This window comes from Haemaphysalis longicornis, unplaced genomic scaffold, assembly GCF_048455015.1.
Source record: "Haemaphysalis longicornis isolate Haplotype H1 unplaced genomic scaffold, Haemaphysalis longicornis Haplotype H1 scaffold_1, whole genome shotgun sequence".
Classification (NCBI taxonomy): Eukaryota; Metazoa; Arthropoda; class Arachnida; order Ixodida; family Ixodidae; genus Haemaphysalis; species Haemaphysalis longicornis.
In genome coordinates this window covers 9810199-9835780 of record NW_027526203.1, presented here as the reverse complement: position 1 = coordinate 9835780, position 25582 = coordinate 9810199, and the positions used below count along the sequence as shown (strand labels likewise).

General features: G+C 45.8%; 1 protein-coding gene across 1 annotated transcript in view; it reads left to right on the top strand.

The window, feature by feature from the left end:
- The window catches only part of LOC144175090 (valine--tRNA ligase, mitochondrial-like), a 234542-nt gene that overhangs the window by 32183 nt on the left and 176777 nt on the right, over positions 1-25582 (top strand). Inside the window, exons 7-9 of the mRNA XM_077704154.1 lie at positions 558-677; positions 16676-16784; positions 22315-22491. Coding sequence (XP_077560280.1) covers positions 558-677; positions 16676-16784; positions 22315-22491 — 406 coding nt within the window. The remainder of the gene's footprint in view (positions 1-557; positions 678-16675; positions 16785-22314; positions 22492-25582) is intronic.

Sequence of the window (25582 nt, the reverse complement as noted above, 5' to 3'; positions counted from 1 at the left end):
TGTCTTAGTAGCATCAAACGTGGTGCAGCTTTGCAAATGTGTTGTTTACTTTCATAGCTTGCTTACTTTCATAGCTTTCATACATAGCTTGCTCTGACGCCATGATAGCTGCCATGTTGGTGAACCACGTGAACAGGGAAAGGCAGTGAATTTATCTTGTGCTCATATCTGGAGCAGCGCTAGGGAAGCTGGAGCAGTGCACAACAAAGGGCGGTAGTGACGTCACGTGCAAGCTATGTATAAACCAACGCGCAAGGAAAAGCATTGGTTTGCTGGTAGGTTTTAGACACAGTGTTACACAGTTTAATATTAAGCTTCCTTGTTTAGTGATGAACCACCGTTGTTGAGGCTTCTCATTTGGTTCGGAAGCTAATGTGAATATGTTTCCTGAACTCAGTCAATTGCTGCATGACATTCGCGTAAATGCCATTTAGTATTCTTGTGTAGCACTAAACTAATGGCATTCTCTGCTAATATCATTCGCTGTAGATGTCATTAGATTTGCTGTGTGACAAGGGTATGAGATGGGCCGTTTTCTGGGCCCCCCTGTGTTGCAGCCCATGAGCAAAGCAGTGACGGCGGCGTTTGTGCGGCTGTTTGATGCGGGCCTCATCTATCGGGAGAAGAAGATGGTGAACTGGTGCTACTGGCTGCAGTCGGCCATCTCGGACAGCGAGGTGAGCGTGCTGTGCAGCTGCAGCAGCTGAGCCCTTCTCGCACTGGGGTCTGGACAGGCAGTACTGCTTGCCAAAGTAGCAGGCTGCCAAGGTGCATCACCAGGTATGGTGTTAAATTAAGTACAGAATAGTCCATCCACAGAGGCACACTACACGTCCACAAGAAATGGTGCACAAAACCTTCAGTTCAAATTTTTCTGCAGCTGCCAGGATGGCAGCTTCGGTTAGCAACTTCCTTGCTGCTTCGTCATTGAAACAACTGAAAAGCAGGATATCTGCGAGTGCAACAGGCGCTGTAATGATAGAACTTGAGGTGGCAGTTGCTGTTCCCTCCCCCTTTGTGGTTGTTCTCAACGTCTGCAATTTGCCGAATGGTCCGGGTGCAGGTGTGGCGTTTCGGGCATGGTGTGTCTTTGGCAGTACCTTCCCTATCGCATCTGTGAACACATTACCTGCACACCCTAGTGTTCGAGATTTAGGTGCGTGTTAAAGATCCCCAGGTGGTCAAAATTAATCCGGAGCCCTCCACCATGGCGCGCCTCATCGCCTACGTTGTGTCGGTGCATTAAACCTCATAATCAATCAAATCGACCTGCAGAACCTAGAAATACTCCTGTTCTTGCAAAAGATTCAAAAATGAGAAAGAAATCATAAACCTCAAAGTGACCCACAACCTGTCTCACCCAGAAGCTCGGAAAAGACATTCGATGCTTCCCTGTGCTCACCGGGGGGTGGGGCGGCATCAGGTTTCGGTGGTGACCCAGTGCAGCAACGCTGACCCGGTCCCACCCCTGCCCCCCACTGGGCTGGCTTCGGCTGCCCAAAATGTTGTACCGCAGCCTGTGGATTCTACTGCGGCTGAGGTGGCAATGGGCACCGTAGGTGGAGACGGCTTGCTTTCCGCTCCTGCTGTGCTGTCACCCTTGGGCACAGTGGGCAGCGAGGTAGGGAGCCTTGCATCCACATCTACGCGCACAACACCACTACAGCCGCCATTGGCCCGCGCGGCAAACACGAGTGGCGCTCCCCGATGTCCACGGCAAAAGAAGGAAGATCCTGCATTTACTCCTTTGCCGTCGGATGAAGAGATGGATGTAACGCCCACGCCAGCTCGGTCAGCTGTTCAGCCAAACGAGCAGTGTGGCAACATCGGCCGCGGGAAAAAACCAGCTCCGCGCATAACTGGCCCTAATGCAGGCTCAGTAACATGGATAACGCCACCCGTCTGCAACACACAGATACATGCTGCACTCTCTCTTTAAACACTTATGGTAGTACAATGCATTACACAATGGAACTGCAGGGGCTTAATGAAAAACTTAGATGACATATACGAAATTCTTCATAAAAACCAATCAACCATCTTATGTCTTCAGGAAACACACTTACAATCAAACCAAACAAACTTTCTGAAGCTCTATTCTGTGTTTAGGAAAGATAGGGACGACTGTTCTCACTCCTCTGGTGGTGTAGCGATTGGCATACAACATTGTATTCCCTGTCAATTTGTTCCTTTGACCACAACCCTCAAAGTGGTTGCTGTACGTGTAATAATCGCCGACAGGTTAATAACAATAGCTTCAATATATATTCCTTCTGACTTTCGCCTTTGTAGTCCAGAATTTGAATCCCTAATTAACCAGCTACCGGACCCATTCCTACTGGTGGGCGACTTTAATGCCCACAGTAAACTGTGGGGATCTGAACGCGAAGATGGCCGGGGCCGTATAATTTAAAGATTCTTACTGTCATCTGGTGCCTGTATATTTAATAAAAAGAAACCAATATACTACAGCACAGCCTATAACACCTACTCACACATCGATTTAGCAATAGGTTCATCCAATTCTCTTTCCTTCATTCTAGTGGAATGTGGACTCCAACCCTTATGGAAGTGACCACTTCCCTGTCACTCTTAAGTGTCTAGATACACTCTCTGACAGTTCCATTTACCATAAAAGGTTTAAAGAAACCCGTGCAGACTGGAAGGCTTTTAAGCAAAGGTCACAGCTCTTCTACACATTCATAAAACACTTACAGATCGATGAAGCGTGTAGAATTGTTACCGCCCACATTATAGAGGCTGCCGAGAGTTCAATCCCTCAAACCTCCGGTACTCCTCAAAATCCCACAAGGCCCTGGTGGAATGAGGAATGTCGAAACGCACGCAAAGCACAAAACAAGGCCTGGGGTAACCTCCGAAGGCACCCAACTGCACAGAATCTTATTGCGTTCAAGCGTGCCGAGGCAGTTGAAAGGCGTATTCACTGAGAAGCCAAAACCAACAGCTGGAGAGCTTTTGTTGGTTCGATTAACTTACACCGACACAAGCAAGGTGTGGAACCGAATAAGAAAGTTCAAAGGGCACAAAACAACCTTACCCCTTGTTAGCACCACTGGTAACACATTAGAAGACCAGGCAAACACACTAGCTAAACACTTTGAACTTATATCAAGCCCTTCACATTACACAGACAGATTTTTGAGGTACAAGATATCTGCTGAGCGCAAATCCATTAGGGACATCAAGAAATCGTCACAAGACTCTTACAACTGGCTATTTTCCATCCACGAGCTTAAGGTTGCCCTGGCGACTTGTAAGACATCAGCACCAGGTGCAGACCAAATCACATACACAATGATTCAAAACCTTCACACAGACACCCTTGAAACACTCCTTTATTTGTTTAAGGGGGGACACTGGTTTTAAAACAATTTCTTTTAATTTTCAAGCAACCTTTGTGAAACTTGTCAGTCTTGCTGCTTTTCTCCCACTGATTTCAGATATGCCATTATTTTCTCAGTAGGCCAATTAGTTCCCAAGATAATTAGCACTAATTAGCCATTTTTAGTCAAGCAATAGACAAAACAGTGTTGGTCATAAAACGGTAATCTTTATATTTTCCAATACTATGAACCCTGGTGAGTGCAACAATCGAAGCAGTTTTTTGATGCATCGCTTGGAACTAATTTTACAGCTCGTTAAACTTTGGTATTTGAAATGGGCACTCAAAATGGCTCCTTGCCACTGGTGCTACCAAAGTTTAACGAGCTGTAAAATTAGTTCCAAGCGATGCATCAAAAAACTGCTTCGATTATTGCACTCACCAGGGTTCATAGTATTGGAAAATATAAAGATTACCATTTTATGACCAACACTGTTTAGTCTATTGCTTGACTAAAAATGGCTAATTAGTGCTAATTATCTTGGGAACTAATTGACCTACTGAGAAAATAATGGCATATCTGAAATCAGTGAGAGAAAAGCAGCAAGACTGACAAGTTTCACAAAGTTTACTAGAAAATTAAGAGAGGCTGTTTTAAGACCAGTGTCCCCCCTTAACAAGATATGAAGTGCAGGACATCTTCCACGGGCTTGGAAAGAGGCAATTGTGGTGCCACTGCTTAAACAAGGGAAAGATGCCTCTTCTCCTTCTAGCTATCGGCCAAGAACACATATCCAGTTGTTTAGGTAAACTTTTCTAGAAGATGGTCAATAGAAGGCTCATGTACTTTTTAGAATACCACGGTATTCTAGATAGCTGCCAGGCAGGTTTCCGTTCAGGAAGATCTACAACCGACCAGCTTGTGGCATTGGAATCGTACGTTAAAGATGATTTTGTCCACAGGCAGCACTGTATGTCTATTTTCTTCGACTTGGAGAAGGCGTACGATACTGCATGGCGCTATGGCATCCTGCGTGACCTCAAAGCTTACGGTGTATCTGGAAATATGCTCAATACTATAGAAAGCTACCTGTCTGAGCGAACTTTTCGCGTAAGGGTCAGAGCATCACTTTCTAGAATACACATTCAAGAAAACGGGGTCCCGCAGGGTGGAGTACTGAGTTGTACACTTTTCATTGTCAAAATGAACTCACTCCAAAAGGCACTGCCACCAGCAATTTTCTACTCAGTGTACGTTGATGATATTCAAATCAGCTATAAGTCTTGTAATCCCTCAATCTGTGAGCGGCAGTTACAACTTAGTGCTAATAAACTAAAGTGGGCCGATGAAGATGGTTTTAAGATTAATCCTGAAAAGAGCACATGTGTACTGTTTTCTCGGAAGCGTGGAGTCCGGCCTGACCCTGAAGTCCGTATTAATAATGTAGTGATTCCCGTCAAAAATGAACACAAGTTTCTGGGTATTCTGCTGGACAAAAGGCTCACATTTATACCCCACATTAAACAACTCAAAATTAAGTGCACTAAAACTGTGAACATTATTAAAACACTGTCCAACCAATCATATGGTGCAGATAAGACATGCTTGCTCCGTCTTTTCAATAGTTTAGTGCGATTCCGCATAGACTGCGGCACGGGGTGTATGGTTCTGCTTCGAAAGCAGTTCTAAAAATGCTCGACCCAGTGTTGCATTTAGGGCTCCGCCTTGCGTCTGGGGCTTTCCGGACAAGCCTTATAGGAAGCCTGTACGTTGAAACTGACCAGTGGTGCTTAGAGCACCAACGCACATACATGGCGCGCTCGACCCAGTGTTGCATTTAGGGCTCCGCCTTGCATCTGGGGCTTTCCGGACAAGCCTTATAGAAAGCCTGTACGTTGAAACTGACCAGTGGTGCTTAGAGCACCAACGCACATACATGGCGCTTTTGTACTGCGTGATAGCGACGTCGATGAGGAATCATCCATTCAACGCTATTATTCAAAACACGTCATCTGAAATGTTGTTTTTGAGCCGTCCGTCACTCCCTCTGCCTTTTTCTCTCTGAGTGAAAGCAGAGGCAGAGGACCTTGGTGTCACCCTGACCGATACCTACGAAACAAACATCACTGAGTTTATTGCACCTTGGACTCTGCTCCCTGTCATCTGTGACGTGTCTTTCAAGGAAATTGACAAAAGACACACACCCAAGGAACTCATTTTGCTACACTTTCTACACTTACAATACAAGTACCCATACACTGCTTTTTATACGGATTTCTCAGTCTTCCACTGCAGTGGCATGTGCGGCACATGGTCCCCACTTTTCCAGCACAAGAACACTAAACAGATACACAAGTATATTTACGGCAGAGGCACATGCTGTTTTAATAACTCTGGAACACATAACACAAACGAAAACACAACAATCCATTATATTCACAGACTTCTTAAGTGTTGTAACAGCGTTACGCTCAGGCAAAAAAAGTAGAAAGGCGATATTGAACAAGGTCATTAAAGAAATAATGTCAGCGTACGCTTTAAAACAGACCATAATAGTGTGCTGGGTGCCTGAACACTGCGGAATTCCTGGCTGACCAGAGTCAGCTCGCTGACCAGAGTGCCACCGCAGCAGCACTCCGCTGTGAAATCGATGTCCCTCAGCTGTCCTATCTTGACATAAAACCACTCATCCGTAAGGCACTACGAAAACGCTGGCAGCAACACTTGGACACACAGACAGAAAACAAACTCCACACTATAAAACCCCAAATTGGCAGCTACTACACAGAAAAACATCACAGAACAACAGAAGTGTACATGAGCAGACTACGTATAGGTCATACATATGCCACTCATTCCCATCTTTTAAATGGAGCCCCACTGCCACGATGCAACAGCTGTGGACATCGTCTGTCAGTAATGCACGCTCTCGTTGAATGTCTGCACTTCCACAGTGCGAGAAAGAAGCATTTCCGGAAACTGCACACTCAAATGATTCCACTTCATCCATCATTGTTTTTAGGCGATAAACCCGTCATTCCTAGTCAGGGTTTGCACAGGTCCTTGAAAACCTTGAAAACCTTGAAAACCCTTGGAATTAGAACTGTCAATTTCAAGGCCTTGAAAGTCCTGGAATTTTTTAGCAGTCCTTGAAAACCCTTGATTTTTATGGGTGATGATCAGTGGATCTGTCTTTTCACAAGGATTTAAAGTTTTTATCTTGGATTGTAAGTTTTAGCTAAGGCAAAAAAATGTTGTAACAATCAAGTTTCAGCATGTTACACAAAGTTACAACACATTTAGCGAATTTTCGTTAAGGACGAGGCAACATTAGAAGCAGAAACTTGTCAATCCAATCTGCCATGATACAATCTGTCATGATATTTTTGGTCCGCTCTACGGGAGGTATAGCAATGAGTCCTACGACGTCCTGCTTGATGAATCCACTAATTATGACTCACATCGAAACAAAGAAATGTTCCAAAGTCTTGAATATCAAAAAAAGAGCAGCTTGCAAAAAAAAAAAAAAGCCGGCAAAAAGACGTATTCTCGAAGAGGAGATTGACAACATGAGGGCAACAGTTGCTTATTTAATATCTTAGCGGACACCCTTGCTGACAAAGCATGTGATACAAGCAACATTGCATACATTGTGAAATAAAACCGCCTGAGAAAAACAGGAAAAACAAAGAAAGAACTTCTTTAAACAGCAACCAAAAAATAAAGCTGGGAATACTTTCAACAACTCGTTAGCACTAACTCGTTAGCACAACTCGTGTGCATTAATGTTAGGTATTGCACAATAAACAACTTTTGCATTGTGTTGAAAAAGTTATATTATGAGTAATCCCAGATAAAGCATTAGATGGGTCCTTGAAAATGTATTTTCTGGTCCTTGAAAGTCCTTTAAAATCCTTGAATTTTTGCCTTTGAAGCCTGTACGAACCCTGCTAGTCTCTTTGCTTACCTTGGAGACATTGGATTTTTAAAAGGCATATCATACCACATATGATGACAAAGCCCCTCAGCGGGGTAGCTTTGATTGAACATTCACTCTAACGTCATAATCATCTGGCTCACTCCAGAGTTTGTTTCTAAATAAGGGGCTCCATACACCCCGCAGTAACCCGCCACATTTCTATTTTACTTAAAATCTTACGCCAGAAACGACACAACCATTGTGTTGGCGCTCTTTGGCCTTCGTTGCCCTTGCGCCAGAAAACAAATATCATCATCATCACGGTGATTGAAGTCACTGCAAGAAGTGAAAGTTTCCCCCACATAACGTCTAATATTTATTTATTTATTTATTTATTTAACGATACTGCAGGCCAGTATTTTGGCCCTGGCAGGAGGAGCTACGCATTATACAGTTGAACCTCGATATAACGAACCTCGATTTAACGAAATTCGCGATATAACGAATTTTTTCAAGTTTTCTATCAAAATTTTGCTAAATGCATGTATTTTTGTCTCGATTTTACGAAGTAATTTTGTGCGGCGCTTCAGATTTAACGAAGTCACGGCAAGAAAGGAAGAACGAAATTCTGGTCGGGGCACGTTTTATTTTGCCTCTCAGACCCTACATTGAAAAAATTCAGTACTCACATTGACTCTTGAAAGGCTAAAATGAAAGAAAAGCGGTGAAATCTACGGTTAACAACAATTAAAAGCGAAGAAAGAAGCTGCTCAAACCGCTAGCGGTCATAGACAGTTGAATAGTGCGGCCACCATTTTGACGTCTCCATCGTTGCCTACGCCAGCGCCCTCTATGCTTAGGCTGCCGAAGCCTACTTCAAGCTTTTTTCCTACGCGTCACTGCTCACGGTGCTGTTGCTTTAGGTTGTGCTCGCTAATAAGCGCATTAATATTTTGTTCATGCATCGTTAGGTGAGTCTTGTAAGCAGCATGAGCACTCCAAGGGAAAGAAAAGGGTTCCGAACAAGAGCCTGAGGAAGTTCGGTGAAACCGACAGCCACCGAAGTGTGATGGATGCCATCGACGTTCTGCGGAGGCACGCAGGCGCACACGAATGTATAAGAGCAAGCCTTGGTAGCGCTGTCAGCATACGAGCGTCACGTAAAGCCCGCCCTTGTTAAGAAACGCCAAGCACTGCTTACGGACTTCTTCACTACGGCTTGAACATCGAGTGCTGGTGGCAATAAATTGCTCTCTTTGAACGTGGTCATCTTCGTTTCACCAGCATTCATTAGACAGCTGCGGTGCAGAGAAATCGGTTTCATAAGGGCTCAGTGGGCCTAAAAGTAATTGCTTAATCGAATTTGGCCGGAAGATGTTTAATGTAAGCTTTCTGCTTTCCGGAGCACGTAAGCATTGCTCCACGCAGTGAAGCGGTCCGCGTGTACTCCGCTCAACTCACAATCATGGCTTTATCTCGAGTGTCGTGGTTGCATCACACGCCCATACTGCAGAGCCTTTGTACATGAAAAAAGTCTTTCTAAAGTTTCATAGCAGCCTTCCGCTGTTGGCCCACCACACCCCTCAACGCCGCGCCTAAGCCTACCACTGAATGGACGAAAAGAGGCGTAACTTCGAACAAGCACCTCGGCGGGGTGAAGTTCACGGGGCATGGACGCAGGTTCAATTGACTAACAGCGGCATTTAGTAGTGACCAAAATGAAAAAAAGAAAAAGTGGAAACCTAGTCGGTCATATTTAATGAGGTGTTGCGGAAAAGGCACCGGTTTTACGATGACACATGAACTACCGTCAGCTATCCGAATTCCATTGTCTAAGTGTTGAAGCTCTTATTTCACACAATTTTCGCGGCCAGTTTTAGTACAAATTTCACTTTAAGTGGAGAGGTAACTACATAGCAGTTGCTGCCTGGCGAGTGCCAAAGTGTTGAAACCCCAAAAACTGGTTAAATGAACTGTAAAATCGAAACCTCGATTTTACAGAATTCTCAATTTAACGAAATTTGCGGCCCCAAGTACGACTTCGTTATATCGAGGTTTAACTGTACATACAATATAATGAAGATTAGTAACAACAATCAAGAGAACACAAATACTATGCAACGTTCAACCATCAAAATTTATAATGTGGGACTCAAGCTCTTTCATAAAATCAGATTCAAAAACCTCTCGTGGCAAAGAATTCTATTCAGACACAGTTCGGGGGAAAAATGTGTACTTGTGAGTGTCAGTTCCGGTGAAAATTGGCGATAATGAGTATTCATGGTTATGTGTAGTTGTCCGTGAAGTTAAAGGTTTTATACAATTAGGAAGTAATAATTTAGTTTTCCCTGCAAGGCAGTTATGATGAAACCCAAGGCGACTAACTTTCCGGTGAGCATCGAGAGTCAATACGTTGTACTTCTGCATCAACAAGGATGGCGAATCATGCCTTCTATATTTACCAAAAATAAATCTCATTGCCTTTCGTTGAACTCTTTCAAGCTGCATAACATCCTTCTTAAAATGGGGATCCCATACTTCAGCAGCATACTCCAGTTTTGACCGAACGCATGTATTGTAGGCTAACTGGAGCATTTTTAAGTTTTCTTTTAAGGAACCATAGCTTTCGCAGGGCTGATGAAGAAATATGCATTATATGCTCTGACCAAGTAAGCTTCCTCGTAAGAGTCACAGCTAGGTACTTATATTGGGAAACTTCAAATACATACTGTTGATGTAGTATATAACAAAAAGAACTAGGACATTTTTTCCTTGTGACCCGTAAAAGTACAGTTTTCTCTGAATTCAGCGCCATACCCCAACGCATACACCAATCATCAATTGCCAAGACAGTTTTTTGCAACAGGAAATGATCATTTGTGGATGATATTTCTTTAAAAACAGCACAATCATCTGCAAACATACTTATGGATACATCATGAGGCACTACATCCACCAAATCATTTACATAAAGAAGAAACAGCAGCGGACCTAAAACACTCCCCTGTGGAACGCCCGACGTAACAGAAAGTGCACTAGAGGAACAATGATCAATTTCTACAAACTGTTTTCTATCGGCTAAATACGAGGCAATCCACCGAATTATGTACAAAGGTAACCCTATACACTCTAATTTATACAATAGTTTTCCATGAGGCACTCTATCGAAGGCTTTCGGTAAGGCTAAAAACAGAACATCAATTTGACCGGACTGATCAAGTACACTCGATATCTCGTGTACTGTCGAAATAAGCTGCGTGGTTGTAGATAGGCCCCTTCGAAAGCCGTGCTGTTGGGGGGGACAAAATATTATTTTATTAACGAAATCCTGAATAAACGTCACGACTACGTATTCCAAAAGCTTGCAACCGGAACTAGTTACAGAGACAGGACGGTAATTTTTAGGAAGTAGCCGGTCACCGGATTTATGGACGGGCGCCACGCGGGCTATTCACCAGTCAGCTGGAACGTCACCAGAAGTTATTGAGAAGTTAAACAATGCGGTAAAAAAAATTGAGATTTGTTGTGCGTAACGTCTTAAAAAGGAATTTGACAGTCCGTCAGGGCCAGTGGACTTCTTATTATCTAGCTTCAACAACATGGCCAGAACCCCTTCACTAGATATATCAAACTCGTTTTCGGATGCAGGAGAAACATTCGGCAGGTTATATTTGTTATGTATTGAAAAAACAGATTGAAAGTACTGATTAAACGTGTCTGCAATAGAAGTTGGGTCATCCAGAATTGTATCATCAACCCTGACTATTTTAATCTCCTTCTTACTCTGGCTGAGGTAACGCCAGAACTTTCTAGGGTCATTTTTAATAAATTCTGCAATAGTGTTGCTGAAAAAATTGTTTCTCGCTTGCTTAACTCTACTTTGCAGATCAAGCTTTAGCGCCATAAATTGTGGAGTGAACGTTTTGTTCTTCTTTCTCATGTGCTTAAAGGGGCACTGACACAAAATTTTGAAGGCGAGATAACTTCGGAGATAGATTGGTGGGAACACATTTACATCATCTGCAAAATATCAGCGGCGAATACAGCCTAGAACATATTTAAAATCAATTTTAAAGTGTGCGAAACGCAACCGAGCAGCCAGCAGAGGACCACGCGCAATCGACATTATGTGTAAATAAACAACATCCAAACACGTCACGAATTTGTGTTTGCCGCTTCCGCACTGCCGGCGTTTTTCGCCGGCTCGCCCGGCTCACCGCTCCAATCGGAGGGCCGGAGGGCGGAGCTTCTGCTCTCGAGAACGAACGACCCGATCACGGAGCAAGACTTGTTCCGTGGACGCGATCGTTGGCAGCGGAGGCGCCGTGATTTCGTCAGCTAATCGGGCAGCTGGCCGCGACCAAAGTTCTACAGCGATTCCAGGCACTCTGTTTCTATTACTGTTTATTACCATTGGATGCGAAAACGCGCCGGAGGCATGAAAAGCCCACTGAGCTAGCCGCACGATCGCTGTGCAGGCGGCGGCCACAGCCGCGAAGTGGCCCAGGCTGGCGCAGGTAGCTCGAGTGATAGCTTGTTACCGCTGCACGAAATTGTCCCCAAGTCCCGACCATGGTGGCTTACATGAGAAAGGAGTTAATGATGCGATGGCTGGTTTGCACCGCTTACGAGAGCGGCACTCGAATATCCGCCGCAGTGCTAAGCCGAACACATCTGTAGGCGGACCTGTAGGCAGACCGGCCGGCTGCTCCCAGCGCGCGTCTTGCCACCCACCGTCTCGAGCGTCGCGCGTCGTTCTTTAGCCGCGGTAGCATTTGCACTCGCAGCGCCTGCGTCACATCCACGGTCGCTTTTTAATTAAGCGCCTCACGAGATCAGTACGTGGGGGCATTCGCAGAAACTGCCGTCGATGCGGATTCGACAGTGCTACGGTGGCTCTGCTCTGTGATATCCCTCGGACGGTCACGCGGTCAGCTTTGTTCACACAAAATCCACAAAATCCATCGTTTCGCGGCACTCGCTGAAACCGAAACTGCGACTGGCCGCATTGAAAATGCCTCTAATTAAACAACCGTCGCACGCTGAAGCAAATGAGGTTTCTACAGGTTATAAGTAGGTCACTAGCTACTTATCCCAACAAAAAAAACAAGATGCAAAATTTTTGTGTCAGTGCCCCTTTAATCCTTCTTTTGGTCTATATTATCTCCCGATTAATCCAGGGGTTTTTACGGTGCTTTTGCAGTCTTTTGGATGGAATGAAATGTTTAACGCAGAAATTAACTGCAGAATGAAACTTCTGCCACAAAGTTTCAACGTTATTGGCGGTAACAACAAGATGCTCTTCTAAATAATCAATTACAGCTGCGTCATCGGCTCTATTATAGTCTTTTACTGTAGCTGCAGGAATTTTTTCTTTTTGCATCTCGGTATATCTAGACCAGCAGAAGTAAATTAGGCTATGATCAGAAATCCCAGGTTCAACCTGCACTGTTCCCGAGCTGAATTTTTCCGAAAGAAATAGGAGATCCAAAATTGCATTCCTGCGGGTGTAATCTCTCACAATCTGATCAAGAATAAATGTAAGCATTATATCAACTAGAGCGTCAGCCGCTACAGAATACCCACATTGCATATTATTCCAATCAATTGATGGTAAGTTAAAATCTCCTGTTATAATTAAGTGTTTGTCCCGGAATTTTAGCAGGTGGTCGTATAGCCTACTCAACAACAAGTCATCAGCATTCGGTTGATTGATTGATTGATTGATTGTGGAGTTTAACGCGCTGACGCAACGCAGGCGATTAGGCGCGCCGTAGTGGAGGGCTCCGGATTAATTTTGACCACCTGGGGATCTTTATCGTGCGCCGAAATCTCGTACACACGGGCGTTTTTGCTTTTCGCCTCCATCAGAAAAGCGGCCGCCGCGGCCGGGAATCGAACCCGCGACCTTGTGCTCAGCAGTGCAACACCTTAGCCACTGAGCCACCGCGGCGGGTCATCAGCATTCGGAGGTTGGTAAACAGCACAGACGAAAAACGTGTCTCCCTGCACCGACGCGCTTAAAAGCAGACTTTCATGATCAAAGACTTGGTCAGCAACCGTAACTTCAATATTATCTTTAGTTATCACCGCAACGCCACCACCGCGGGAACCCCTATCGCGTCTGTAAAGCCTATCGTCGTCACTAATTTGATCATGAAGCCAAGTTTCAGTTATAACACATATTTGAGGGTCATGTGAGAAAAGAAGCGTTTCCAATTTATCTATTTTATTAACGATGCTCCTAGCGTTAATTACAAGCAGACGAAGTTCATGCTCCTTTAGTCGCTAGCTTGTTGACGTAAGGTTGTTCGTCCTCAGCATAGCCTTGCGGGAGTTCGTCCCAATAATAAAGTTGTTTATCAATGCTAATCTTATCATGTACTAGCCATACTTTTTTGCCCGTGTCTTTATCTTGCTTAGCACTGTCCCAGAGCAGTTTTGTTTTTCGCAGTGTTTCTGCGCAGTAGTCATTTTGAACGCTTATGCTAGTTCCTTTCAATTTTTTAGCATTGCTCAAGACTGCCTCCTTTTCAGTAAAATCTTGAAAGTAAAGAATTATAGGCCGCTTTTCGGAAGGTTTTCCTAGTCTATGAATTCTACCAATTGATACGCACTTGACTTCCAATTTTTGCTCGAAAACTTCTGTAATGACTTTATTTCGCAAGACGGCTTCAGATTCGTTGGGTTCTTCTGGAATGCCGAATACAACAAGATTACTCCTAGGGCTTTGATCCTCGAGGTCAACTATTTTTGCTTGCTGGGACATGAGTACACCCTGTATACTAGTCACAGATGCATTTAATTGACCCACGACACAACTCTTAACTTGTAATTCTTTGACCGCGTCTTCTACGCCTACTAATCGCTCACAGAAACCTTTTATGGCTGAATCTGTCTTATCCAGTCGATATTTAATATCAGTGATGTCAGAACCGATAGCTTGCTGTCCTTTAATAATAGTTTGAAACATCTCTTCCACTGTTGGTCCAGGATTTTCGTCAACATCTCCGCACACAAGAAGTTTGCATACACAGAAACACTCATAACAAATGCGTACACATCTACGTGGGCATGGCAAAATCACCAAGCAACGATCATCACTGCGGGTTGAATGATAATGACTAACCTGAACAAAAAAGAACAGTCGCATAGTGAATGCACTGCTTCCGACGCTTGGGCCGTGCCCACTGGTGCTGTCGATGAAGGGTCTCTCCTTTATAGGTGTACTTGCTGACGTCACAAAGCCTTGGTTCGAGGGTAGCGAGGTTGGGTCCAGGTTGATGCACGTGCTTGTTTCCTTGTCGTCACTGATTGTAGATCTGAAGATTGCAGACGGCGTGGCCAAAGCGGGTGAACTTGCTGCGTCGGTTGACACCAGCAAGGCCTGAACAAAAAAGAACAGTTGCATAGTGAATGCACTGCTCCCGACGCTTGCACCATGCCCACTGAGTAAAGCAGGATAGCTTCTTGTCAGTAAAGCAGGATAGCTTCTCAGGATAGCGTCAGTAAAGCAGGATAGGAAATATATCAGTAAAGCAGGATAGCTTCTTTGTGCTCGTTTTATGCCACACGAAAAGTTAGCAAAACCTTTTACTAGAGCCAATTCTATTTTTTTTTTTAAAGGGGCCATGAAGACAAAATACGAGTTGGTTTTATTCAAAAGATTTGGTGTTTTGTAGTGCGCCCAGCACTTGTTTGGTAGCAAACGATGCTTTATTATTTGAGAAATTAAACATTTTAAGCCAAAATTTTCATTCTTCCACTAAATCGCGTATTTTGTGACGTCAGCGAGGACGTGTTCAGGGAAGGTACCTGAAACGGACGTTTGTATGTTGATTAAGGCTGCTGTGAATGGCGAAATTTGTCTTTTGTTGTCTTTTGTTGTTTTTTGTTTACTGTTCATTTTTCTAAGTGGCACCACATACTGCTCAGAGACCGCTGTCTATACTTGCTTTGTTTTTGACCAGAGTTGTACCTGGCTTGCTTTTGTTACGGTTGGTAGTAATTGTTCGTGGAAGGTTGTGTATGGTTGATTGGAAAGGTCACGTAAGTGGCGAAGTCGCTTATGACAGTTGGCCTGTGTGTGTCAAACAGGCCCAACTAGTGCCCGATGGCTCTGCAGCTTCGAACAACATAGTGCATGCTATACGCACTAGAGCTTCTATGTTTAGATGTTCGTTTGTAACTTCTATTCTTTACCCCACCATTTATGCTGCTATAAAAAGGATTTGCACTAAAGTTATGCTCAAATAGCTTGTTCTGTAAGCTTATAATCTCTGCTTAATTTGTGTTAGATTTTGTCAGCCTAAGCCAATTGCAACTAGCTGCCCATAATACGTCATAAATTTAGTGCAGAAAAGTAGCTATGGTGTCGCATGCCCATCCTCTTTTTTCCTCATTGCACAGCTTATTTGCGTGATGGTTGCGTTAACAGCGGTGTCAGTGTTATTCTTCAGGCAGGGCAGGGCACTCGTTATCAGTTTGCTTTCTCCCTGGGGGCCAAGGATTGATTCCCCCTTATTTATGGCATTTTTTTTCCCTAACCCTTTTAAGCACCTCACCAGGTTCTTTTCAGAGCACCTTGCTCAAGAAGTATTCAGTACTGTGGCTTTCAGTCTTGGCACCCAATATTTCCATTCCTAAAAGAGTGCTGAAATGAAATTTTCATGTTAAGTTTTTTCACTGCTATGTGTGCCCATGAGCATCATAATCATAGAATGGCATATTAGACGGTTGATAGCAGTGTAAATAATTATTTGCAGTCTTGTTTATTTGTGTCAGCTTTGGTTTCGACTAAACGAACACCGAGGCGACTGCCATGACAGGAGGGCGCACGTGACGTTACCGTTCTTGTCGCACCACTGCCAGTGTGGATGCGCGCGTGCTCGTGCTCGCTGGCCCAGACCAGCCGTGGTGTCAACCATCGTCACGCTCCGGGCAACAGGACGTCAGTCCCAAAACCGGGACATGTACAGATGGCGGAACAGCTTGCGCCACCACATATGCCCTCCCACTGCGTTCGGTGCCCGCTCACGCAAGCGTTATCTAACGTTGTTTCTGTGATGAGTGAAAACGGCGCACGCAGCTAAATTCCTTTTTTTATTTCGTGCTGAGCGCCCAACGGACGATGTAAATACGATGGTCTTTTCATATCAAGGTTGGTCACGAGCTCTCGTAACTTTTTCACGCTGCGCATACGCAGCCCATCGCCAGGATGTGTGGCATGTACTCAAAGCCACGCTCTCCCTTGTTCGTATTTCAATTTATCACGATAGTACAGGAGAGGGGAGGAGAAGCTACGTGCACCATTAAAGCAGCTGTTTATATGAGTATGCAGTGATTCTCTCGTCAAGTGGCTGTTTCACATCTGTTGGGTTCCCTCCCCCCTTTTTATTTTTTGTGTGTCTAGGTAGACCACGTCAGTGTGTCGCCTGGGGAAATCCTGCAGGTGCCTGGATCTCCTGAAGGCGTTGAAGTCGGCTTTCTGGAGCGGGTCGCCTTTGAAGTCGATGGCACTGGTCGGTGTTCTTGGTTTTCCATATTATTGTTCTTTTATCTCAGCGCTTGCATCTTTTTTTCCTCACTGAGGTGGCACTGCCTGTGGGGCCACTTATTTCCAATTTCACTTTAGCCAAAGAAATCTGAAAACTGGCAAAAAAAAAAACAACTAAAGGGAAAGGGTGAAGCCCGTTTTTCCTGTAGAGTTGAGCCTGAAATTGTAGTGCAGTCATTGCCCTGCCATATCCATCGTGGGAATGCAGTGGCTGTTGGCCAGGAGATCGTCCGATAGGTGGCGCCGTGTAAGTTAGGGGGTGCCACGGTCAAATTTCAATGGAGGGGAAACAAACGACAAAAATACATGGGTTTCTATAGGGCACTAGTCGGTCAAACAAGATTTCTTTAATGTACGGAGAAATTATTCACAGTGGGGCAGTGGAAATCTACGAAATACACATCAGGCCTGCATTGCTTTCCGCAGCCGGAAACCCAACGCAAGCTCTGGATATCAAAGCTAAAATTTTGAAGGAACATTGGACTTGGCCTGTAGTACACTTTAGTGCAGAGTGTTTCAGGCACATCTCATACGGAAATGATAATAACAGCGCACAAATCACCACAGACACGAATAGCCGACCCATAAGGCTTTACAATCATTCGCGGCGGTGAAATGACTGATTTTTTTAAAAGAACAGCTGTTCCGTTGGACAATTTACCCGTGGTGAACACGACAAGCCGCCGAAAACTGCAAGTTTTTCGAGAATTCGCATTGAACGTTCCGCCTGACCGGGCACAAAAGAAGTTTGGCTCTAGGTCACTTTTGATGAACACTGTGTGTGCATAGTTTAGCAACGTGTGGGTACGAGCGAGTTGGTAATCCATTATAACTTTGTTGAGCGCAGCAAAGAGGACAGAAGACGAGGGATGCAAGGATGAGCGCTCGTCCTTGTACCCCTCGTCCTCTGTTCTCTTTGCTGCGCTCAACAAAGGTATAGTGTGGGTATAGCTACGAATTGAGTCGCGAGTCAGTGCGGCAATTTATAAGGCCCGCTTGCGAAGACGATTGATACCCCACACTCCACGCTACGCCGAAATGAAACTTGAACATGCTAAAAGCTGCTCTGAAAATATATATTTTTTTTTGCTAGCAACCTTCATTTCAAAATAACACACGCGAGAGTGGTCTGAAAACGCATTCATTTTATTAAAAACGCGTACAAGTAACATCAGCGCCGGTCACCTGCAACGCTCACGCCACAGGCCACCGTTTAAACAAGCTGATGTTTCCAAGATGAAAGCGCTAATGAAGAAATGCCAGGATACGGCTCCGCGAACGATCAAAAAAAAAAAAAAAAAAAAAAGAGCATAGCACAATAACACATAACGATTTCTTTTTAATTTTGCAGGGGTGAGACAGCTGCACATATTGCGCCTTTTTGATACAATTCCATTTTCCTGCGCCAAGCTGCTCCAAAAGCATGAAAATTGCGAAAATTGCGTCAAACTGCTCCAGAAGAGCCTGGAAGGCACGGATTTTGATGCTCATGTCAGTTCCAGCGGGGACGAAAGCCTCCCGCATCCCGGTGATCGCTTTTATTGTCGGTCAACAGAAATGGCAAAAGTAGAAAGACTGAAATGAAGCAAACGATAGCTTCTAAAACGCGATTTGCTTTCTGTCCGGGTTCGCTGAAACGGCCTTCCCAATTAGGCATCGCTGTGGCTACAAACATGGCCGCCGCCTGATCTGCCTGCTACTGCCTACTTCATGCGTTCACTGCGCATCGCCAATATTTACCCTGGTTTATTTTACGCTATCAGCTGGGTACCAGTATATTCATTCTATCGATTGTGGCTCTGAACAGTGACGTTAACGCGGGGATATGGTTTGAGATTGGTGCGAGATTACGAGAAGTTGCGCGGCTCGTAAAAAAAGTTTTGAAATGTGGGGCCTACGACTTCGGCGTGGTTTGTCCTTGAGTGCGAAATGCGGTGCGTGCGTCTATAATCGGGTTCGTGAATTGAACTCTTTGGCTCGTTGTGGTGTTATAAAATGCTGAGGTGTTGCTGTGCTTCGAAGCGCGATCGCGAGCCTAGGCCCGGGAGGGAATGGTCGGCACGAAAGTTGCGGCGCCGCTACCTGTCCAGCAGGACTGCATGGTTGCCATAGCATGCGACTAATAACACTTGATGTATGCGAAGTGAAATTTAATGCCCAAATCTAGGTGGCTAAACAGTAACGCTACTCAAATGATCATCGGGTGGGCGTGCGCCCCACGGACTGCAACGGGTAGGCTGGGCTATGCGACCGTTATCTCGAAGTTGCTCAACTGTTGCCGTGACTACACTCGTTCATACAATGCAGCCTGGGATTACAAAAATAATAATTTTAGCATTAAAACGGCAAGAAAACACGCCACAATTGCAGAGCCCTTAAATTTGATAATGTGAACGGCAGTTTTGTTGTCAGTGTTGCGTACATCCGTGTTGCGTACATCCGCAACACAATATCACTAGTTAGGAAAAAGGTAGTGCAGTTAGAACTTTTTCGCTTAAGGCTGTTCCAGTGTTCTGGGTATTCAAAACTGATTGGAATGTGTACTTGACCCTTCAAATTGCTGAAATTATGATTTTTTAAGCTCACAAGACGATGTATTAAATGTCCCTACTTGCTCCAAATCAAAATTCTTCTGCTCCAAAATCGAAATTTTGCTGCTCCGAAAACTGCTCCCAAATCTCTTTGGGCTGTCTCACCCCTGATTTTGCACCTGTTGCGCAACAGTCAGGACCATGGTACTTACAGGTAGCAACGCAAAACACGCTCCTATAATCCGCGACCCATAATCCGCACAAAATAGGCAGCACTACACGTACCACACACTCTGTTGTGTGAGTCGGTATCCAATGGTCATTAGACGTCGTCGCACGGACAGCTGGCAGCGCATGTAAGACGGGCGAGCTGACACGCAGACAGTGATGGAACAAGTACAGGTAATTGAAGTCAAACCACGAGATGTACACACCATAGAGTTTCATAACTCTACGGGACACACTGCACACCGACACAAACGAGCCAACTCAACGAGCGATAAGCGCACATTTCCCGCGCAGCCTTAGCACGTCGAGAAAACCAGTACGTTTGAAACAAAAGATGCCGCTGCGACACCAACACTCATTGGTCTAAACAATCACGCGACCCGTGGCTGTCTGCAAATAAATTCCTACAAAGAAAGACAAGTTGACGTGGAGGCAGGGAACGATACGGAGGGGGAATCTGGCCACCGCCTCCACCACCCCCTCTATTCTTTCCCCAGCACTCTGCGCTTATTGGATGGTCGGAATCAATACAAACACATAAAAATGCGGGAGGTCACTGCTCTTTTTGTTCCCCTCTCCAGAACGCGAAGAAAGCGCGGGCAGCCGTTAGGGCAGTACGGTCGTGGCTCTTACATCCGCGTGCGATTAGCGAACTTAGCGGTGCTTTTCATGCGTATATAACCAGGTCAGTGTCGCGCGTATTTGCTCGTGTATAGTGTGCGAAAGCCTGTGAAGGTATTATAACTCTGCCGCCTTCAGCGTCTGCTGCGTGGGACTATGTTCAACGCACGTTAAAGATCCCCGGGGGGTCGAAATTAATCCGTAACCCTCCACTACGGCACGCCCCATAGCCCAGGTTCAACTTCAGCACATTAAGCCTCCAGAATTTGAATTTTCAATTGCCATGCCATCTTCCTCGATGCTTCCCTCCTTTGGTTGCATCTCCCTTTTTTTTGGGGGGGGGGGGGGGGGGTAGTGAACAGAGTGAGCTAAAGCTGCGGTTCTTGAAAATTCCACATTTGTAAAGCGAGAGAAGGAAAAAGAAAAGAAGGTTAAACTTAAACCTTGCATCCCATACTTTGATCAGCCGACACACTAGACCTGTGCCACACTGCAGGGTTGACAAGGAAGGCTGTTTGCTCATTACCCAGGGCTAGTGTTGGAGGGAACCACATCAGTGACTTGTGATCCATCCAGACCCAGCCTTGATGTACCACTCTCTCTCCAGTGATGGAGGTGCCTGCCTCAATAAGCCGCACAGTGGCTGCACCAGTTCTGCAGCTCCATGTGGCGGCAACACACGAGGGGAGTTTGCTGCCGAGGTGTAGGGGGAGGTTTATGTGCAGCTCCGGCATTATGATCTATGTGCACACCTAGCCTTTTTTTGTACTGAACAGACAGGCCCCTCCCCACGCAGCTGTGAGCAGCCTCCAAGCTACTCAGCTGGGAACAATTGCAGCAATGTCAGTGCTTGCTTCGAATTCAGTTTATGCATTCAGTTTCGGATAAACCAGCTGCATTTTTCTAGCTCCCGTTATTGGCATAAACTCGTCACCCGTGCACACATGATCCAACCTGTCACGTTCCTAGCGTAGCTTGTGTGGGGAAAGGGCTGCGTGGCTGCTTCTCAATGGTAGCTGCAGTTACCCATGTGCATGACTTTCAGAGTGTGCTACAGTGGAACCTCGATTATACATCCCCCAGTTTTATGACGACCCGCTTCTTGCGACGGATTATCGCGGTCCCGGCAAATTCCTAAAGAAAGAATGAATTAAAAACCCCGATTATACAATGCTCAGGTGCATGCGGTCCACTTCATGTGACAGACGCTGGCGGAGATAAACCAGCGTTTTGCTAGTTTGCCACCTCGTCTCAACCTGTATTCCTTACCCCCTTTTGACTCTGCTTGATGTGCAACGGTAGACACTCTTCAGCGGGCCTAACCACTTGCTGAACAGACTCAAGCAAGCAAGTGGGTACTGGCGGGCGGGAGCCTTTAACGGCCCCACACGGCAGCAGAGCACCAACATGCCAACCGCTAGAAGTCAAAGTCCAGGTAGCCGGCAGACCACCAATTGTGAAGCTCCCATCGAGCTGAGCCGACGGAACGGGATATGCAGTACCCCACGGCGATGGCTGTACTCCTGCTTTCCTTGCCCGCTTGCCGTTCTTTGTATAACTTGTCTGCAACCTTGGCCAGACTCCCACCTTTCCCGCTCTTGTATTGCTCGGCTGTATTTGCATCTTGCAGCTTATGTCACGTGAGGCGCAGGGCTGGCAGGCTAGCGCAGACACCACGGGGGAGTAGGGGGTGCAAATTAGGTGTTTTTTTTTAGACACTTGATATTTCAGTTAGGGATTCGCAAATTACGTGATGACCCGCTAAATATAGTAATTTAAAAAAGTCCTTAGCCCTCCTGTCACGTTAGCCCACCTACTAGGGTGGCATTTACCCCAGTCATATGACGCTTTCGCGTGGTTCTTTGGAAGTCGTAATATTGGGGTTCCACCATATAAAAAAATTGGAGGTGGAGCATGATTTCAGGCAATGTTGCTGTCATAGGGACAGACTGTCCTGTTTTGTTTTTTATATTTATTGCTGTTTTCCCTCACTTCATTGTAATACTAACTGCAAGTTTAAAAATTAAAAACATTCTAAAATTTTAATACTACATACGAACTAAAGTTGTAATATGCGCTACTAATGGCTCCCCTTCTTGCTGTCCATTGCCCCAGAGGTGGAGGTGGCCACCACCCGGCTGGAAACGATGCTTGGTGACACGGCCCTGGCTGTTCACCCAGAAGACCTTCGTCACTCGCACCTTGTTGGCCGCCGGGCGAGGCACCCCATCGTTGTAGGTCGGGAGCTACCCATCGTGGCCGACACTCGGGTAGACAGGGGCTTTGGAACCGGTGAGGACCCGATTCTCCCATCCTCTGGGGTGGTGCATACTGGGGCACGGACTTTTTTGGGGCTGGACCTGGCATTTTGAGAGGCCACCTGTGTGTCTTATTCTGGGACAAGGAGGACACGGCTGTAGAAGAATCGACAACTGAGCTTGTTGGTAGCGGTTCTTGAACATTTTGAAGCAGTGCAAACTCGACCCGGACACAGCAGGAAGACGGAAGTCGACAGATCACAGTGCTGTCTACTTTTTTCCTCCAGCTGTGTCTGTGTTGAGTTTGCGTTACCTCAAGATGTTGAAGGACACACCTGCGATAGCGAGGCACTGTCTCGGGGTTCTGATACAGCCTGGCTGTGGGCTATATAGGAGGTGTTCACTGAGCCCAGTCTCCCAGGTGGCAGCTGCACCGACATGGCTCCGTCACCATATTGTTAGACTAGAATCTCTAGCAGTGCCCATGGGTACCCACAATTTTGTGATTTTTTGTTGTGTTCCACGTGTCCGTCCGCCTTGAAGCAACAGTGATGACTTATTTGTTTTTCACTGAACTCTTGATCATTTCTAATTCAACCGTGACACTCGCGGCGTGCTTGCACGGCATCGGTTTTGCAGTTCCAGCTTGTTTTCTTTAGCAAGCTTTGGAAGCGAGATCATGCCCTGTGCTGCTTACGATTGTAACAACCACTCAAAAAGGGGTGCTGGTGACCAAACTGATTTGCAAACTTGGTTTATTTGCGGTACCAAGAGTAGATCGAAGTCAGCACAAGAAGATACAGGAGCCTCCACTGTGGAGACGAGTGGAGTTGCTCCGCCTTATCGGCTAAAGAGTTGGATCTGTCACCGAGTGATTCCAGTTTTCTGAAAGCAAAAGCACTTTGTTTCAGGTAGCATGGTTCCCTTTCTTGCAGTTGCAATGGGTAGATAATACTTCTCCATCTTAATGAGTAGTGAAGATTCTTCTCACTGAAGGGTTGCACATGATGGACCTGTGCAAAGATCAAAGCAGTCACATTAAAAAAAATGTTACGCACCCTGTTGAACCATAGCCGTAAATCCCTAATATAACTGTAATGCCTCAATGTCAGATTCATTAAAATAACTGGTTCCGAATGCCTGTCGTACACCAGCCATCCAGCGATCGCAACCAGCTCGCTGTGGATGAACGCTACGCGCAGCTAGCATTCATATCCCTGTGTTCATGAAACATCTGGTCTTGAAAGCTACCGTATTTACTCGCATAATCCTCACACTTTTTTTTTCGTAAAAGTCAATGCAAAGTTAGGGGTGCGAGAATTATGCGGGGGAAAAACAAAATCCGGTGCACAGTGTTGCCAATTTGCCTTATGCCAATCCCGCTAAATGTAGCGATCGTTTTTTGTATATGTAAGCTCAGTGTTGCCAACAGCAGCTATTTCTTTTTATTTTATTATTTACAACGTAAACAGTCTCCCGTCGATCAACGATCATGAAATTGCCGCCTTTGCTTTCTGGCGCACGCCCTATCTCGTCGTCATATGTGCGTGCCCTACTCCAGGAACGCACGCTGAACTTTGAATTTGGTGACGTAGAAGTGCCTGCCTGCGGCACGGTTGCCGTGTTCGATCGCGTACTCTTTCGCTTTTAATTTGAAAGCGACAGTGTAGCTGGTGTTCTTCCCCATGGCGAAGCGGCACCAAGCACAAAACAAAGAGATCAAATAGTTCTCAAAATGGCAGCGAGCTATCCACCACTGACGTGAGAGACTCCCTGACTGCTGCCGCTCAAAGACGGGAGCACGACGGCGACACGACGACACGACAGCGGGCTGCGCGAACACCGTCTAGTTGCATGCACGCGAAACATGCGCGAAACCGGCTCAAGGACAGTGTGAGTAGCGTGTTAGGGCACCTGTTAGGGAGTAGCCATGCAGGTTGTTGGGGCGCCTGGATGGCCTTGGATACACAGCGCTCTCCGCCGAACGGAGAGGCGGCGGGGGAGGGCGCGCGTTGGAGAGCGCGTGCACCATGCGGGTTTCGCGAGCAGGCAACTTTCGCCGCTGCAAAGTTGGGGGTGCGAGGATTATGCGAGGAACCAAAAAATCCAAGTTTTGGTGGCTCACATTAGGGGTGCGAGGATTACGCGAGTGCGAGGATTACGCGAGTAAATACGGTAATTGACACTAAAAGGCGATGTGGACCAAATGATGCTGTGTCTAAATTCTTGCCAGTCATATTTGAACCGGCAGTCTGAACTTGCTTCGGGCATCAGTGGATGCCAATCTGAACCAGTACGTATTCGCTGCTTTGCATCTGACGCACAGCTCAACGTAGCCCGAGCTAGGCTAGGCTAACCTAATAATAATAATCATTGAAATCTCCATGCTAAATATCAGCAACGTGATCATTGAAATGCCAAGACAAAAAATATAAATAAAAATAAAACCCAGGATGGGAATCACACTTGTGCCCTTCATATCCTGAAACCGGTGCAACTCTACAATCGAGCCAGCCATATGCAGCCATCTCAGCTAGTGGTGCTGTCGTTTGACGTACCTTCAGGCTCCCAATCCTTGGCACGACCAAACTTTTAGACACAGCCGCACAAGCAATGGCAGCCACATGCCTTCACTTACCTTTCCGACGAGAATGACACGGAGTTCTTGTACCCAACCGCTGTTTAGTCAATGAGCCTCCGTAGATTGTAGGCCTTGAATTCCACACGGGTCGCACAGCTCTTGCAGCAGTAACAATGCCGTCTTTGATGTCAGGAAGGTCGACTGCAGAAAGAAGGCTGACATTGCGTAACATTTCATTATCGAAAGTCCAGCAAGTGAAAAACACCAGAGCCGCATGTACTTTTACCCATAGTGCGCTACTTTTCTGGTTCCCTCAGCTAGCGCAAATATGCGCGTAGGCGCAGCCGGAATGATGTAGTCACCATAGTGATAAAATACAGTTTAGGCCATTTATAATGGAACCGCTTACAGTTCAGGACCGGATATATTGTGGGTTTTCCTAACCACCGGTAGTCCTCCCATAGAACTCAATGCGCGAGTGTACTGCTTACAATACAGTTTAAGTGCAGTTTTTTGGTGGGTCCACTGATCGACTGCTGCAGCT